The 15333-nt window shown below is 48.2% G+C and overlaps 1 protein-coding gene across 1 annotated transcript; it reads left to right on the forward strand.

The window, feature by feature from the left end:
- Positions 1 to 1354: 1354 nt before the first annotated feature.
- Positions 1355 to 2475, forward strand: LOC142590993 (uncharacterized). Its single transcript, XM_075703368.1, has 2 exons — positions 1355 to 1506; positions 2043 to 2475. Exons 1-2 carry the CDS (start codon positions 1495 to 1497, stop codon positions 2457 to 2459), a joined length of 429 nt encoding a protein of 142 aa, XP_075559483.1. The 5' UTR covers positions 1355 to 1494; the 3' UTR covers positions 2460 to 2475.
- The last annotated feature ends 12858 nt before the right edge of the window (positions 2476 to 15333 follow it).

Raw genomic sequence — 15333 nt, forward strand, 5'->3', positions numbered from 1 at the left:
ACCGCGGATCCGGATCATGAGACTGAAATAATCAGAAGAATAAGAATGGGCTGGGGTGCATTTGGCAGGCATTCCCAGATCATGAACAGCGTTCGCTGAAAACACGTCTGCTCTGCGCGCTCGGTTAAGCGATGGTAGGTGGCGCCCCTGGTGCTTGCACTTTAACCGCGAAATCTTATCCTCCACTGCACCGCGTAGTGTCGGGTGTTAAATTTCGCACCGATAAATCCCCTTCCGAGAAACAAAAAGGCGCGAGCATTGCTGCTTTGCAATACGTTCGGCCGATGTTACCAGGCGCCATACGTGTACACTGCCAATAAGGAAAAACAAGTTTATCGAAACAGTAAATCTTCCGTTTAAGGCGAGAACACGAGACGTTCGATAAGCACTGCACAGGTATGAAAAAGCAGGGGTATCTCTAGTTCTCTCTCTAAAATGGTGCAGTGTGTCGACGAAATACAGAGTCGCTGACTACCACTGACTACAAAGCCAATTCGCTTAGATTAACTGCATTCATCCGCGATGTGTGGGCGTGCGACATAGCCGTCTGCTCCCCTCGACTAGAGCAGACGATATACTTGCAAAAAAAAGCGGTAAGCTTCGGGCGCCGAGCATAATTCGACAGCGAAAAATGCCCCTATTACTTAGGCTCCAACTGCCCATTTTCGATTGTCGTCTGCTGCTAATCGGTGGGAGCAGACGATTCACTGATTGACGCAGCTTCAGCGTCGTGCTCCTCACGCAGAGTTCACGGTGCTGCACCGTTTTAACAATGCAGCACGTTGACAGCGCAGCCGCGGCTCTGCCGCTGAAGTGCAGCGAATTTCTTATCGCGAAGTCTTTATCCGCTCACGAAAGTCAAATTTAGAACAGAGAGGTGGACGTGACAACTTTAGTTTTTCCTCCGTGCGGTTTACGGAAAAAGAAAGAAACGAACTTCCCCGCACGTTCTAGTCTGTATTTTTGTTTTGAATCTCTTCTTTTCTGGTGGTAAGAAAACGCACGGAACGTACTTCCTCTTGGCGGCCGTCGATAGTCGACGCGTACGGCACGTGACAGACGACCAACATTCGGGAACGTTTTTTTTCAGCGTTCGTTTCGCGTGCGCTATACAGGAAGCGACATAGCGCTACTGGCTACGCTGGGGCTTCTTCGAGCGTGATCTTGATTCCCTACGACGATATAGTACACCACGTGAGGCATCTTCGGGAACGTACGAGGGCGATTTTTGGCGGTCGGTTGTACGTGCCCGCGATATTGGAATCCCGCGGGGTGGGGGGGGGGGGGGGGGGAAGCGATGCGATGTATGAAGGCGTACGATGGAAAGCGAGAGGCCAGGCCTGTTGGTGGGAGGGGTCACGAGGGGTTGGCCTCTCTCGCTCTGTATATAAAAGGGCCCCCTTTTTTCGATGTCCACGGAACACACACACATACTCACTCATCCCGCTTCTAACTTCACTTCGAGCAGTCGTTCGCCGTCGAACCATCGGAATCATGAACGCTTTGGTGAGTGGCTGAACGGCAACGAACGCCTTCTTTTTTCACGCGTAACTGCTTGTAAGCGCGACCAGTAATCACCGGGCAGCTATAGACTCTGAGAGCGTAGTATAGTCCAAAGTGCACGTTTCGGAGTCTGAAATTAGGCTATACTGTTACAAATGCAGGTGAAAGTGGAAGGGAAATGAAAATGTGCCGCATTGGAGTATAGTTTCGGAATCGTTCGCAAATTCCAATGAAAATTTTTTTGATGTAGTCGTCTAGACGCCAAAGGTCTTCAGTAGAGAAGTTGATACCCTATTGAGAAATAGGCGAATGATTAATTTCCCTGAAGGTAGGTGCTGTGCTTCTGACTTTTTTTTTTTAAATCAGGGAGGGGGGTCTTTTCTCCCGGTAAAAGTAACTACGTTTCGTAGTGTAGATGGGTACTTTACCAATACAAGACATCTTGTTTTTTTTTCTCTTTAGTTTCCCTGCAAGACCCATTTTAGCAACGATCAAGAGTGCGTGGCGCTATGGCTTAACAGTGACATTTTGCGCCGCAGGTCGTCCTCGCTACGTTCGCCTCTCTCGTGGGCCTGTCCCTGTCGGGGAATCTGGTCGGCTATAGCTTGGGCAGCGGCTATGGCGGCGGCTACGGCTTGGGCTACGGAGGCGGCTTGGGGTACGGGGGCGGCTTGGGATACGGGGGCGGCTTGGGCGGCGTCGGCCTCGGAGGCAGCGTGGTCCTCCTCAACGGTGGACACGGCGGCTACGGTAAGGTAGTCGCCGGACCGTCCTTCCTCGTCAAGACGGTGCATCACGTGAACAAGATCAGCGGCGGGGGAGCCGTGGTGGCGCACAGCGGCCTCGGAGGCGGCCACGTCGTCGGGCCCGTGGTCGCGCCAGTGCTCAGCTACGGCTACGGCGGAGGCTACGGCGGAGGCTACGGCTACGGCGGAGGCTACGGCTACAAGGGATAAGAGCTCGGCTGAATTGTGAAGGTACGCAGTGCTTAATGTCGTCGTCGTCATAGCCTGTTTCATAACGGCGTACCGGTATAGAGTAGGAAAGAGACAGAAAGGGAGCTGTTTGGATCAGAGAGCAAACGGGTACAGACGACATTCTAATCGACATGAGCAAGAAATGGCGCTGGGCAGGTCGTGTAATGCGTAGAGTAGATAACCGTTGGACCATTATGGTGACAGAACGGGCACCAAGAGAAGGGAAGCGCAGTAGAGGACGACAGAAGACTAGGTGGTGCGGCGAAATGAGGAAATTTGCGGATGCTATAGTTGGAATCGGTTGGCGCAGGACACAGGTAATTGGAGATCGCGGGGAGAGGCCTTCGTCCTGCAGTGGACATAGATGATGATGATGATGATGATGATGATGATGATGATGATGATGATGGGAACAGGGACACTTCCCACGAACGGTATCCGAACTAAACTGAGCCTACGGCTACAGCCTCGAGGGATGAGCGCATGAACCCGGCTGAGCCTCTAAAGATAGCGCATACCGTCGTCATTATAGAGAGCTTCGAAACGGCCCACTGAAAAAAAAAAGTTGAAACAGACACACTGCGCAATGCGCATGCGCGGTTGCCGGGCCTCCGCATGGGTTTACGTGTTTAAACACGCGCACACGCTTTGAACGAGGACGAACGAGCACCCAGGACAGATGCTTAAATACCGTCGTCATCATCAGCAGCAGCGTACATTTATGTTCCCTGCCATGACGAGTGCCCCTCCAAGAGACGGGATGAGAGCGGTGCGGATTAGAGATCGAACGAGTGTATGTATAGCCGGTAATCTATAGAGATGGAGCCGGACAGGTCAACTATTCACGACCGAAAACTGGCTCCAGCATGTTCGAAGCGCTGCTACGAGCTGCTCGTTAATTTACCGTGTACTCGATTAAGAAGGTTTAGCTCGGGAGCTCCTGTCTAAAGGCACAATACACAGGAACGCGGCCTTAACATTTTGTACGTAATCTTTGCAGTCACGTGGCGTGGCATTAGTTTTGTGAAAGTAGTGCTGCTCTATTATAAGCCACACAACACAGAAAACCGCCCTCTAATGACACCACGTGATCAGAAAACCTAACAGTTTGTATATGACCTATGCGATGTCGTGGTTCTATGAGAGGCGGTTCTATGGGCTACGTAGTTTTTTTCTTTCTTAAGTAGCACCGCTTCATTAAAAAGCCACGTAGCAGCTTCTAACAACAACCCACGATCGCAAATGTCATCCACAAACGTTTGAGCAAACTTTTAAGACCGTATTTCATTAATACATATGGAGGTGACGGGACTTATCGTTTTTTTTTTTGTCATGCGTGAATTTGGCAGTTTTTGTGTATTCCAAGGACGACAACGTGTCTTCTTTGTTTCGTTTTTTTTTTCTTTTCCTGCATACAGGAAGGAACGACGCCCGTCAAAGAGACAGCTCGGGCACAAGACGACACCGCCAGCCTCGACACGTGAGCGCCGTGATGGGCGAACGCCGCCACACGAGGGGATGAAAAAAAAAAACCAAGTCATTTTGTTTCTTAAAGAAACGTCACCTTTTATGCGACCGCATCGGCGCGCAAGCCCTGTAGCATGTAAATAATAAAAAAAAAACACTTCTAAAAAATGTGTTCGCGAGTCGCTAATTCTCGTCACCGAGTCTTTCTTTATTATAAATGTTAACATTAACCGGATGAGCATGCGCGACTCGCAAATATCGTGTATATATATATATATATATATATATATATATATATATATATATATATATATATATATATATATATATATATATATATATATATATATATATATATATATATATTTGTAATGACGTCAGAAGGTACGACAGTTTAGGGGAGCACCAACGTGACACATTTGACGCATCCTTAATCGGCCGGGGACAATAGAGACTTTTAGCGTATCCGCTATTCCGGCAAACGAGGCCGGATTATCGGATGGTGGGGGGCGTAAACGTGAGCGGCCGGAGCGGTGCAGCCGCCTGGTGGCATAGAACTCAACCAAACAAACACAAAGCTAAAATTGCAGCAACCTACTTCATTCTGCTTTGCTGCTGGCGCAAATTTTCGGCAGCGGCGCGAGTGTGTTCACAATTACGCCGCTTTTGAAAACTTACGCGCCAGCCAATCAGAATATAGTAATTGGCTCTGTGTTTCCGTCGTTCAGCTTTGCACCACCAGCTGGCGCCACCAATCTGGCCGCTCACGTTTACGCCCCCGACCATCCGGCAAACCGCTCGCGCTTGCCGGAATACCGGACGCACTAAAATTCTCTAATAGAGAATTTCAGCACCGTTAAGGTGCTGCGAAGGCTGCAGCGCCTTAACAGAGTCGCTGCTATGGTACGGCGGGAGAAACCTGCACGAGTGAATCAGAACGAATGCAGAAATGGCGCATATATCACTGAGAACGAACAGTAAGGGGGAATAGTAAAAGGGACGTACGTCATCCCTGCCGAGGACCACTCGAGCAACATGAAAAGGGACCGCCTTCTCAGGCATCAGTGAACAATATACGCGCTTGCTATCTTGAAACGCCATCGGGCAGCAACAAAAGAACGTTCCACATCCGGCCACCATGACTCCGACTGGCGCTGGCTAACACTCCCAGGTAGACAGAAAAAAAAATGAGAGAGAGAAACAAGCCTTAACTAAAGCCCCTTAAAACTTCGTAAAGTAGCGACACTCTCCTCCTCCGCCTTCACTCTTTCTCGTTCGTCCTCTCTTTCACGCTCCCTCCCCGACCGTGGCGCCGCCTACACCGCTCGAGCGTAGCAACGCCGCCAACGTGCGCTCCTCGCCACTCCGTAGACGCTTCTCGAGCGAAAATGGCGCTGATGCACGGCGCGAGGGCCCACGTGATACCATTAGGCCAATAGCGACGCGGCCTCGACCGGAGCGCGCGAGGAGGAGGCGGCATTCTTCAAAGCGGGTCGCTACTTTACGAAGTTTAAGGGGCTTTAGCCTTAACTCCCCATCTCCCCTCCCCTACGACGCTGCGCCGTGCTCCCTAATGGGCTGCAGAATATAGCATCATTTCCCCTTCTTATAATAACAATATAAGACTCAGTGGTATGCGGGACATGTTAGCCTGGCCGTTCGCCTGACATGCGCTATTTCAGGCCCCGGGCGATAATAGGTGCCTTGATGCGCACCCGTTCCCCCAGTACAGGGTAGCAAACCGAACGTGCGTCTGGTTAGCCTCCCTGCCTTTCCTGTCTTCTATCTCTCTCTCTCTCTCTCTCTCTCTCTCTCTCTCTCTCTCTCTCTCTCTCTCTCTCTCTGTGTGCGTTCGCTGGCCTCTGCTGCGTGTCGAGGCATTACACGCCCAGGGCTTGGGTTACAGTAAACATGAGTACCCAAGTTAGTGGATGGATCAACAGCCGTCGCCAGGCAGCACAACTGCTAGTAGTACAACGCACGCGCAATGCGGAAGTTGTGGGTACGGCTCCCGTCACCGGCGGCAAGTTATCTTTTTTTTTTCGCGCACTATCCTTTCTCCTTTCTTTGATTATTTGCTAAATTTCGATTTCGGCCACCGCTAACGTCCCCGACGCTTTCATTGGCAGCGACAGGCTATGATCCCGGTCACGTGTCGTGAAAGACTGCGCGCGACAGGTACCCAGGAAGCGTCGCCGCCGTTGCTGATGACAAACTACAGAATGCTCGTCCAAAGCACGAGCTTCCTACTAACGCGAACTTACAGTTCTTTAGGCTTGAGTTTAACCTTTTCTGGGCGACACGCATCTGCTGGGCGTGCTGTCCACGCTAGAGCAAGGAGGCCGCGCGTTGGTAAGGTGTTGTTTTCCCCAGGATGCAGGGAAGTTTTAATCTTCAGGCTGCACGGATATACGTCCAGACTGGCATACGTGTGCTGTCACGGCTGCAGCAACCGAAAACATGCTTCAAAAAAATGAAAGGCTAGCAGACAGTCAACGCTCTAGCTGAAAAAAAAAAAAAAGATCGCTGGTTGTCCTTTATATGCACAGAGTTGCTCGCAATCTGGAGAAAGTCGCCGTCTGGTACACAGTGCCTATTCTTTTTTTTTCTTCTTCTTTCTTGGCTCCACGGAAGCTGGCTAACTTGTGCCTACGCACTTCAGTACCGCAGAAGCTGCACCCCCGCGTGAAAAAAAAAAAAATAAAGAACAAGCTAGGTCGCGCTTGTGGACTGCGCCGTCTGTGTGGCATACGAAATTCAGGTAACACTTGCGGTAGGGTGTAATACAAAGCGGCCAGGCAGGCCGCTGAGTTATTGACAGGGCAAGGGAACACCAGTTCTTGGGTCAAGAATAACATTACTGCACATTTCCCCGCGCACAGCGCTTCTTGCATGAGCGACCCAGGCCTTTCCAACATCGGCACACTCGGCGGACGCAAAGATTACTTTGGCACGCGAATTAATGGAGGCGTACTACATATCAGCAACGAACACGATGCCAACAACAACACACCTCTGCGGGTCAGAACAGCACTTAGTTTCAATTGTTTTACTTGTATGCTTGAAAAAAGGACACGTTCGATTTTTCTGCGATTTCATCTCCGTTGTACGCGACGCGCAGATGTATCTGCGCACCCTGGGCACCAGCACGTGTAAGTGAACTGGACTGATCCGAATGAAACAGCCGATAACGACGCTCTTTCCTGCGCCATGTTGTTTGTGACACCCGGACGGCAGACGTTACTGCGCCTCCACATTGGGGGATGCAATGTGATGCACTGGAGCCCGAGTCGCAGTTCATGCGCAGTTGTTTATGAAGGTCGAAAAGAATAAAGCATCTCACCTGTATAGCAGTAGAGGCAACGTCACCAACAAGTGCTTGCACCTTTTGGAGAGGTCCACCAGACACAAACACTTGCCTTCTTCCACATCCGGCTCGCTTCAAAGGCTCATTGAAAAAAAAAAGTCTGAGACGGGTCGCCCGAGCAAGTCGGACGTTTGTTCGCACGCACAGCGTAACCATTTCCGCGGTTTCGTCGCTGAAATCCTTGAGACCGATCGAAATGAGGTAATAGGCAGCACAATCACACTTTCGGCTTCGACGAAACACCTCGATTCGACGCCACAAACGAGGAAACTTCAGCACAACACCAAGTTTACCCAAGCGAAATAGGCGCCGCGAGAATCGACACCGCAGCCATCTTTGTTTCTTTGCACACTGTTGCCAGCACAAGCAACGAATTCCGCAGTTGCGAATAATTTAATCTCGAAATACTCTAATAGTGTCGATAGTGCTATCGATCATATTCCTACATCGAAATTCATTTTTTTACGCTATCGATAGTTAATTGTCGATACTACCGATAGTAAATTTATCGTTAGTTCGGAGTCACTTCGCGCCCAATACACTCTAAGAAAAGTTTACATCCTTTGAGTCCTACCTTGCCACACAACGATAAACGTCATCTGTCTTGTCCCATTTCCTTTCTTTAACGTTTGCACGTTAAAGAAACCCAGGTGGTCGAAATTTCCAGAGCCCTCCACTATGGGGTGTCTCATAATCAGAAAGTGGTTTGGGCACGTAAAAACCCATAATTAATTTTTTTTCTTTAACGCTGCGAGCCCGGTACTTCCCAGTAACGAACGGCATGCGCGTTATCAACATGACATAGCATTGCCGACAGCATGGCCGACAGGAAAGTAGCGGGCGCGGCGTTTTCAAGAAAGGAAACGCAAGCAAGGCAGCTAGACGACGATTATTGTTGTGTGGCAGATATACGCCCCAAAAGGTGTAAACTTTTTTTGGAGTGTACGCGTAATTGCCGCGCGACCAGCCGCTCGAGGCACTTTGAGTTTATTCGCGATAATTAATTCGCGGGCTTCTTTCACGCTCGGAAACAAACACTTTTATGTGGCACGTATCTAACAACAGTAAGCTATATCGGGAGTTTTTCATCTTGTTCTACAATTTTCTCTGACACTTTTATTCTGATCATTTTAGAAGTTGCTTAATTAAGAGTAATTATGTAGTTAGGCAGACCACAAAAAATAATCTGAATATCTCCAAGCGATAGCAAACAACATTACTTTGGTTCTGTTCAGCTCCGTGGCTAAAGTTACGTGGGACACACAGTACAGCCACTCAGCCACCACGGCGGGTACACTCGGAACGAAAACGAGGTCTTCGTTGCCATGTATTTAGACAGGAGCTTGTGAGGCAAAACCTTTTTTCCTTGAAAAGGCCTGTGTGCTTTACACAGATATACCGGCGAGCCCACAATGCTGGATGTCTCAGCTAAGTCGGGCCAAACTTTAAAAATTTCACCCCCAAAATTTTTTGGTTGCCAAGTTGGGAGTGCGGCTCTTGCACGGGTGCGGCCCTTACACGAGTCTGTACGATAACCTAATCTAGCCCACTCCATTCGGAACTGGCCTTAATCGCCTCGGGAAGGACGCGCCCGGCATCGCATGCTGCTCGACACTATATTGAACAACTCTATTATACAAGGAGACAAATGCGAGACGGGAGTTTACGTAAGGTTCCCACAACACCAGCACGTCTCGCTGGCATGCCCGAGTATGGAGAGAGAGAGAAAGAAAGAGAGAGAGAGAGAGAGAGAGAGAGAGAGAGAGAGAGAGAGAGAGAGAGAGAGAGAGAGAGAGAGAGAGAGAGAGAGAGAGAGAGGCTCCTATAATGAATCTTGGAGACCTTTTCGTAACGGTACGCCTATACCATGCTACTTCATATGGGTCACAAAGAAAAAATTTAAATGATACGTACAGCGCACGACACAGATGCGCAGCAAACACACACACACACAAAACCACCGCACGACTCAACATACTAAGGTATACCTCAGTGGGACTGCATTGCCTCTGAGGAAGGCGCCTTCGTATAGCTCGAGATGCACAGGCAGCGTTAGCTCCCCGGGTCAATGACGTGTCTTGTGTAGGCATATAGCTCACGGGGATGACAGCATTCTTTTAATGTTTAGTGCGGACATTAAGGTTACACTTTCTAGTGTAACCAAGCCTGCAAGCTTAGATTGGGCGAGCTATGTCCCCCTGCAAGTCGCGCGCAGGGCACCCCAAGTCGCAGTTCCACATCGAGAAAGAAAAAAAATGTGAAGAATTTGCTAACCTATATATCACTAGCCAAGCAGAGTAGATTTGCACATAGAAAGAAAAGTAAAATATTAATTCACTTAAGACGTAATTATTACAATAAATTATTCGTAATAGGTTTGTTGAACTATCCACTGCTCAGTTTTCACCCCAGCTTAGCAAAAAAAAAAAAAAACGCATCTATAACGCATCTGAACAACTTCACTTCGGCCTAGTTGGTATTTACTGCATATCATATTGACCGCAAATAAGACGGGGACAGAGGGACAGACTGCATGTGTTCTCTCCCTCTGTCCCCGTCTTATTTGCGGTCAATATGATATGCTACAACGCATCTATCAGCTCTGCATCGTTTCGCACGCTTAGATCAATATCTTCAGGAAAGAAACTCGACTTGATGTATGATATGCGTCGAGTAATACAGGTCTAACACCAGTGGCGCCACTGCCAATCTCGTTGCTATACGTCTACAGCTCTCACGTACAGTCGACTACAGGCACAGTGATCTCGAGTGGAACGTTTCTCAACCTCAGCTGCAGCCGCACCTTCAAACGCACGAAAATATCACTTCAAACGAACGAAAGAAAATAGGCTTAAGTTTCAAACCAAACGCCGGTTGCTCTTATATAACCTCGCGGGCACGCGCTGACATCCGGAGAATCAATCGTATATCGCGCAAATGACGTACATAGCAGTGCTGTGACGTCGCTCTTGTAGACACGTGATTTCGAGAATTATTCAAGGCAACATCAGTTGTTTGTTTAACCTGTTCCTTCAATAGACGAATTATAAAGTTTAGAGAAATAATAAAACAAACAAACCGAATGTACGCACGTTTTCTTTCTTTTTTTTTTTTTTTTTTTTGACTTCGTGCCGTGGCAAAAGAGATGCACTTTTGTTTCGTCTGCTTGCTCCCACGTCGTGGAGTCGCGCGCGCAGAGAACGAGACGATGTCATTTTGTACCGCGCGTTCCAGCACCGCGATCACGCTGTTTCATCCTCTCGCGCCTGCCTCAGTGCTCGTGGTTGTGGCGCTGACTCCCATCACCGCACGAGACACTGACAAGAATACAGGCCACTAACCTCAGGAGAGTACAGACTAGATCTGTACCTAGTCCAAAAAGGCTAGCTGCAATGACCGGTGGTGAATATCCACCAGACTGCAAACACTGTAGCTGCCCCCTGGCGGACCAAGATCGCATCTTGTGGGGATGCCAAAAGAACCCTCCCCCGAGAGAACTCTTTAGGCGAGCTCCCGCACACGAAGAGTGGGAGACGAAGACGAAAACTTCCAACCCGCAAGACCAGATACGGTTGGCGGAATGGGCTGATAGCGTCGCGGCAAAGCAGACGCCACGCTAGCCCAGACCTCTGGGAAAGAACTCCACTCAAACTTGACAATAAAATCTCTCTCTCTCTCTCTCTCTCTCTCTCTCTCTCTCTCCGCTGCGCGAAACTAGACAAACGCAACAGGTGGCGCGAGGAGACCGTCACCGGAAATGCGCCACTCAGCAACTATGTTTGAAAAATTCCTGCGGTAGAACACTCCTTAGAGGGCCCGCAACAACTTCCACCGTATAACCAAAATTGCCTACATGGCCTGGTGAGGAGCCCTTTAAAGGTCCGCGGCTTCTCGCTCGTCGCACATGCAGTCGGAATGTGCATAACGTCTAACGATGAATCGATAACGTCTACCTTGAAGTTCTCGCATCGAATCGCCGCGGCATCCTGCATTTGGACGCCGTCTGCTCGCGCCCAGTTAAATTTGAGTCGGTTAAAAATGCACCACAATGTGTACACTTAAGGAGCCAAACACTGAACTTAGCAAGTTTCAATGGCATTTACTGAACCACAACGGCCCAAATGCAAAAAAAAAAAAAGGAGAACAACAACAACTTTGAAATCACACAACTTCACACCGACATATCGCACCCATGGTTCCGGTAGGATATTTCGGAAATTTTTACTGTTGACCTTTTATTCTTTCTTTCTAATGACCAACCTGTTAGTGCGACATCAACGAACGGAAACTTCTCCAAGGATACATTATCATTAAAAACTGATTTAGTATTCTTCTGTAGCGTCGCTATAAGTTTCTATGAGAATCAAGGAACAAATTTTATTACGCAATTGGCCTTGCATTCGCTCAGAAAGGACACTGAAGTCTCGCTTATTGTCCATTGTTCTTCATATGATCTGCGTGCAACGCTCATTACCTTTCTTTTCACGAATTAAGGGTTTCTTTCTTTCTTTCTTTTTTCTGTTTAGTGTTTCGTGCTGAGAATTTTCAGCATAAGGCCAGTTGCTAGAGCGTAAAATTAGCATAAAATACGCCTTAACGCACGCAATGGGGTTCAACTACTATTTAACGGAAGTATTTCTGTGTTGCCGAACAATCAATACAGAATCTGAGCTGGGGTTTCCCGCTATATGCCAGCTGACCTCCTCTTCGTTGATGGATCTTTGCCGCCAGACGATCGTGAAATGCACGAAGCCAGCTTTGCAGTAACGAGACATTAAAGTACGTGTCGATTGTGTGAGTGAGTGAGTGAGTGAGTGAGTGAGTGAGTGAGTGAGTGAGTGAGTGAGTGAGTGAGTGAGTGAGTGAGTGAGTGAGTGAGTGAGTGAGTGAGTGAGTGAGTGAGTGAGTGAGTGAGTGAGTTTCAGAGTCCTCAGTTATTTGATGGCATTTTGACAATGTAAGCTGAGCTCAGATGTTAAGCTTCGTCCTTTTTAGTGACCATAAGTATATACTTTTTTTAAAGCGCTGCGAACTTCATCCCTATCAAAGTAGGAACTGTCTCTCTAGATAAATCATGCTTCCTCTATGTGATCGATTGATTGATTGATTGATTGATTGATTGATTGATTGATTGATTGATTGATTGATTGATTGATTGATTGATTGATTGATTGATCACTCGATCGAACGATTAAGCGGTCTGCCTGAGTGTCTGAAGTCAACACAGGATCTGTGTTGACTTCGCAGCGGAGGGGAAAAGAACGGTCGGGAATAATTTTAACTACACGAAGTTAAAACAGTTCCTACTTCATCCCTATCAAAGTAGGAACTGTCTCTCTAGATAAATCATGCTTCCTCTATGTGATCGATTGATTGATTGATTGATTGATTGATTGATTGATTGATTGATTGATTGATTGATTGATTGATTGATTGATTGATTGATTGATTGATTGATTGATTGATTGATTGATCACTCGATCGAACGATTAAGCGGTCTGCCTGAGTGTCTGAAGTCAACACAGGATCTGTGTTGACTTCGCAGCGGAGGGGAAAAGAACGGTCGGGAATAATTTTAACTACACGAACATTTTTGCTTTCCTGCCTCACTACACTGCAGCAGCCGCTGCTGAGAATCGAACCTACAACATCGTGCTTTGCAGCGTAACACCGTAGTTACAGTCACCGTGACTGGCCCCCATGCATTCCAACATTAAATATAGGAGTAGGGCATTGAGGAAGAGGTTTCTGCAAATAACGGACGGACGGACGGACGGATGGATGGATGGATGGATGGATGGATGGATGGATGGATGGATGGATGGATGGATGGATGGATGGATGGATGGATTGACAAACAGATAGACGGACGGATGGACGGACGGACGTGCTTATCAACAGCCTGAGGCCTCTGCTACAGTACACAGCGCAATTTACATAGCATTATAGCCCACAATAAGGTAAATGAATGACAACGATCTAGCATGCAACGAAGTAAGTAAAAGTATCGCAATTACATAAATATATAGAGTACAATGCCCTTAACTTCGCCATGATACAGTGCAGAGCTCGTAAAGAAGAAACGAAAGAAACGGAATTAGGGCCAGACACCGAAAAATTAAAGGAAGAAATAAAAGAAATCAAGCGAGAAAGAGACCAGACGAAACGTGGGCTACACGTCAGCACGGCTTCCACGAAACGTGCACGACCGCACGTCGCTGGGAAATGCGCCCATTTCTTTCCAACCCCGAAGACCCTACGGCGAGAGAGATACCCTGGAAAAGGCCTTATAAGTAAAGTGGACCGCTCGCTTTCTTTCTTTCTTTCTTTTTTTCTTTCTTTTTTTGCGGCAGCCCGATACGCTATCGCTCGCTCTCCCCTCGGAAGCTATTAAATACGGAAGGAAGTGTCTGGAGGGGAAAATGGGTATGAAGACGAAATGCGTGAAGAAACGACGGTGATGTCTCAAATGACATGTCATAAGGAGGAGGAGGGGACGCGTGTGGTCACATAACGCGTCGTCGTTGGCACCACATTGTCACACTTCGCGAACAGTGAGACTTTACAAACTGGATACTAATATCTGGTAAACCTCCCTGTCTCTCCTCTTCATCTCTCTCTCTCTTTCTACAGTATACTGTAAAGGCTCACGGTGTATACACCACCAGGTAATGGTATCGTCAACATAAAGCGCCGAATAAAGAAAAAAAGAAAACGAGTGGTTAGGGAGGTGCGTCGTGATATCAACGCGTGGTTGTTGTCTTTCCTTTTTTTTTTTGTCGCATCATCGCAGTTCGAAAACATTGCACACGGTGTACAAAAAAAGTACACATTGTGCAGTACGCCGTGTACAGTCTACATTACGAGAGTACGCTGCGTACTGGACTTGTGGCGAGTCGCGAGAGGTGCGTGGTGACGTCACGCGTCGTCGTTGACACCGCACCATCGCAGCTCCGGAACAGTGAGCATGCACGGCGCGGCACACGGGCGATAAGCGTACGGCGTACGGCACCTCCCAGCTTACTTTTATTCTCGAATCACACCGCCCAAAATCACGAGTCGCGGCGAAAAAAAGAAAAATGCACGATTACGTAAAAAGCGTCGGTGACACCTGTGTCGTCGTTGCTATAGGCAACAGTGTGCACATGCAGAGAATAGAGCACAAACTAAAGCGTAAGTGCATACGTCATCAGTGTATACAGTAGATGCTCGTCTTACCGCTCCAAATGATAAGTTTTAGCTGGATCGAGGGTACATATACACACGACATACATATTAAGAAGTGTACGTAATGCGTATAGCTACGTGACGCAGCAGCATCGTAGTTTCGAGAACATTACACGCACTGCACAGTACACCGGAACGTTTTAGAGCGTACCGAACAAGTGTGGAGTATCCTTAAGTTACTCTACAACGCGGCGAGTTATTAAGAGGAGCACACGTGATTATACAAGGTGCCCTCACAGCACGGCACGATAATAAAAACACAGCGTACGATACGCGCACACGGGATGGAGAAAAAGAAACGAAATAACAAAATTCAACGTTCGACGTGACGGATCATCAGGAAAGAGGGAATCCAGATGCGTGCGTTTAAAAAAAAGTGGATGCGCTACATCCGCACCGCTGCGGTATTAGTTACATTACAGGACACAGCGCACGGTATGCACAATACCATATACTCGCGAGGTTCACAATACCATATGTCCGCTACGTACGGTACGCACACAATTGCAGCCAGGGGTACCAGCACAAGCCGTCTGCCGTGCGCTCGGCAACGTACAACTGCACGGTATAACCGAGAGATGGTCACACAAGCTGTTGGTATCGCGTGTCTCCCACTTTACCGGATACCGTATTCCCTACAGCGTACGGTACACTGCAAGCCGTCTACCGCAACACCCCATACTACGCAGCGTTCAGTATACAGCAGGCGCTATAATGCACAATGCGGCACAAAAAGATAGCAAAGTATAAAATGAAAGAACGCGCAAGATCGTTTCGTCCGGAGCGACGATC

Source organism: Dermacentor variabilis, chromosome 8 (genome assembly GCF_050947875.1).
Source record: "Dermacentor variabilis isolate Ectoservices chromosome 8, ASM5094787v1, whole genome shotgun sequence".
Classification (NCBI taxonomy): domain Eukaryota; kingdom Metazoa; phylum Arthropoda; class Arachnida; order Ixodida; family Ixodidae; genus Dermacentor; species Dermacentor variabilis.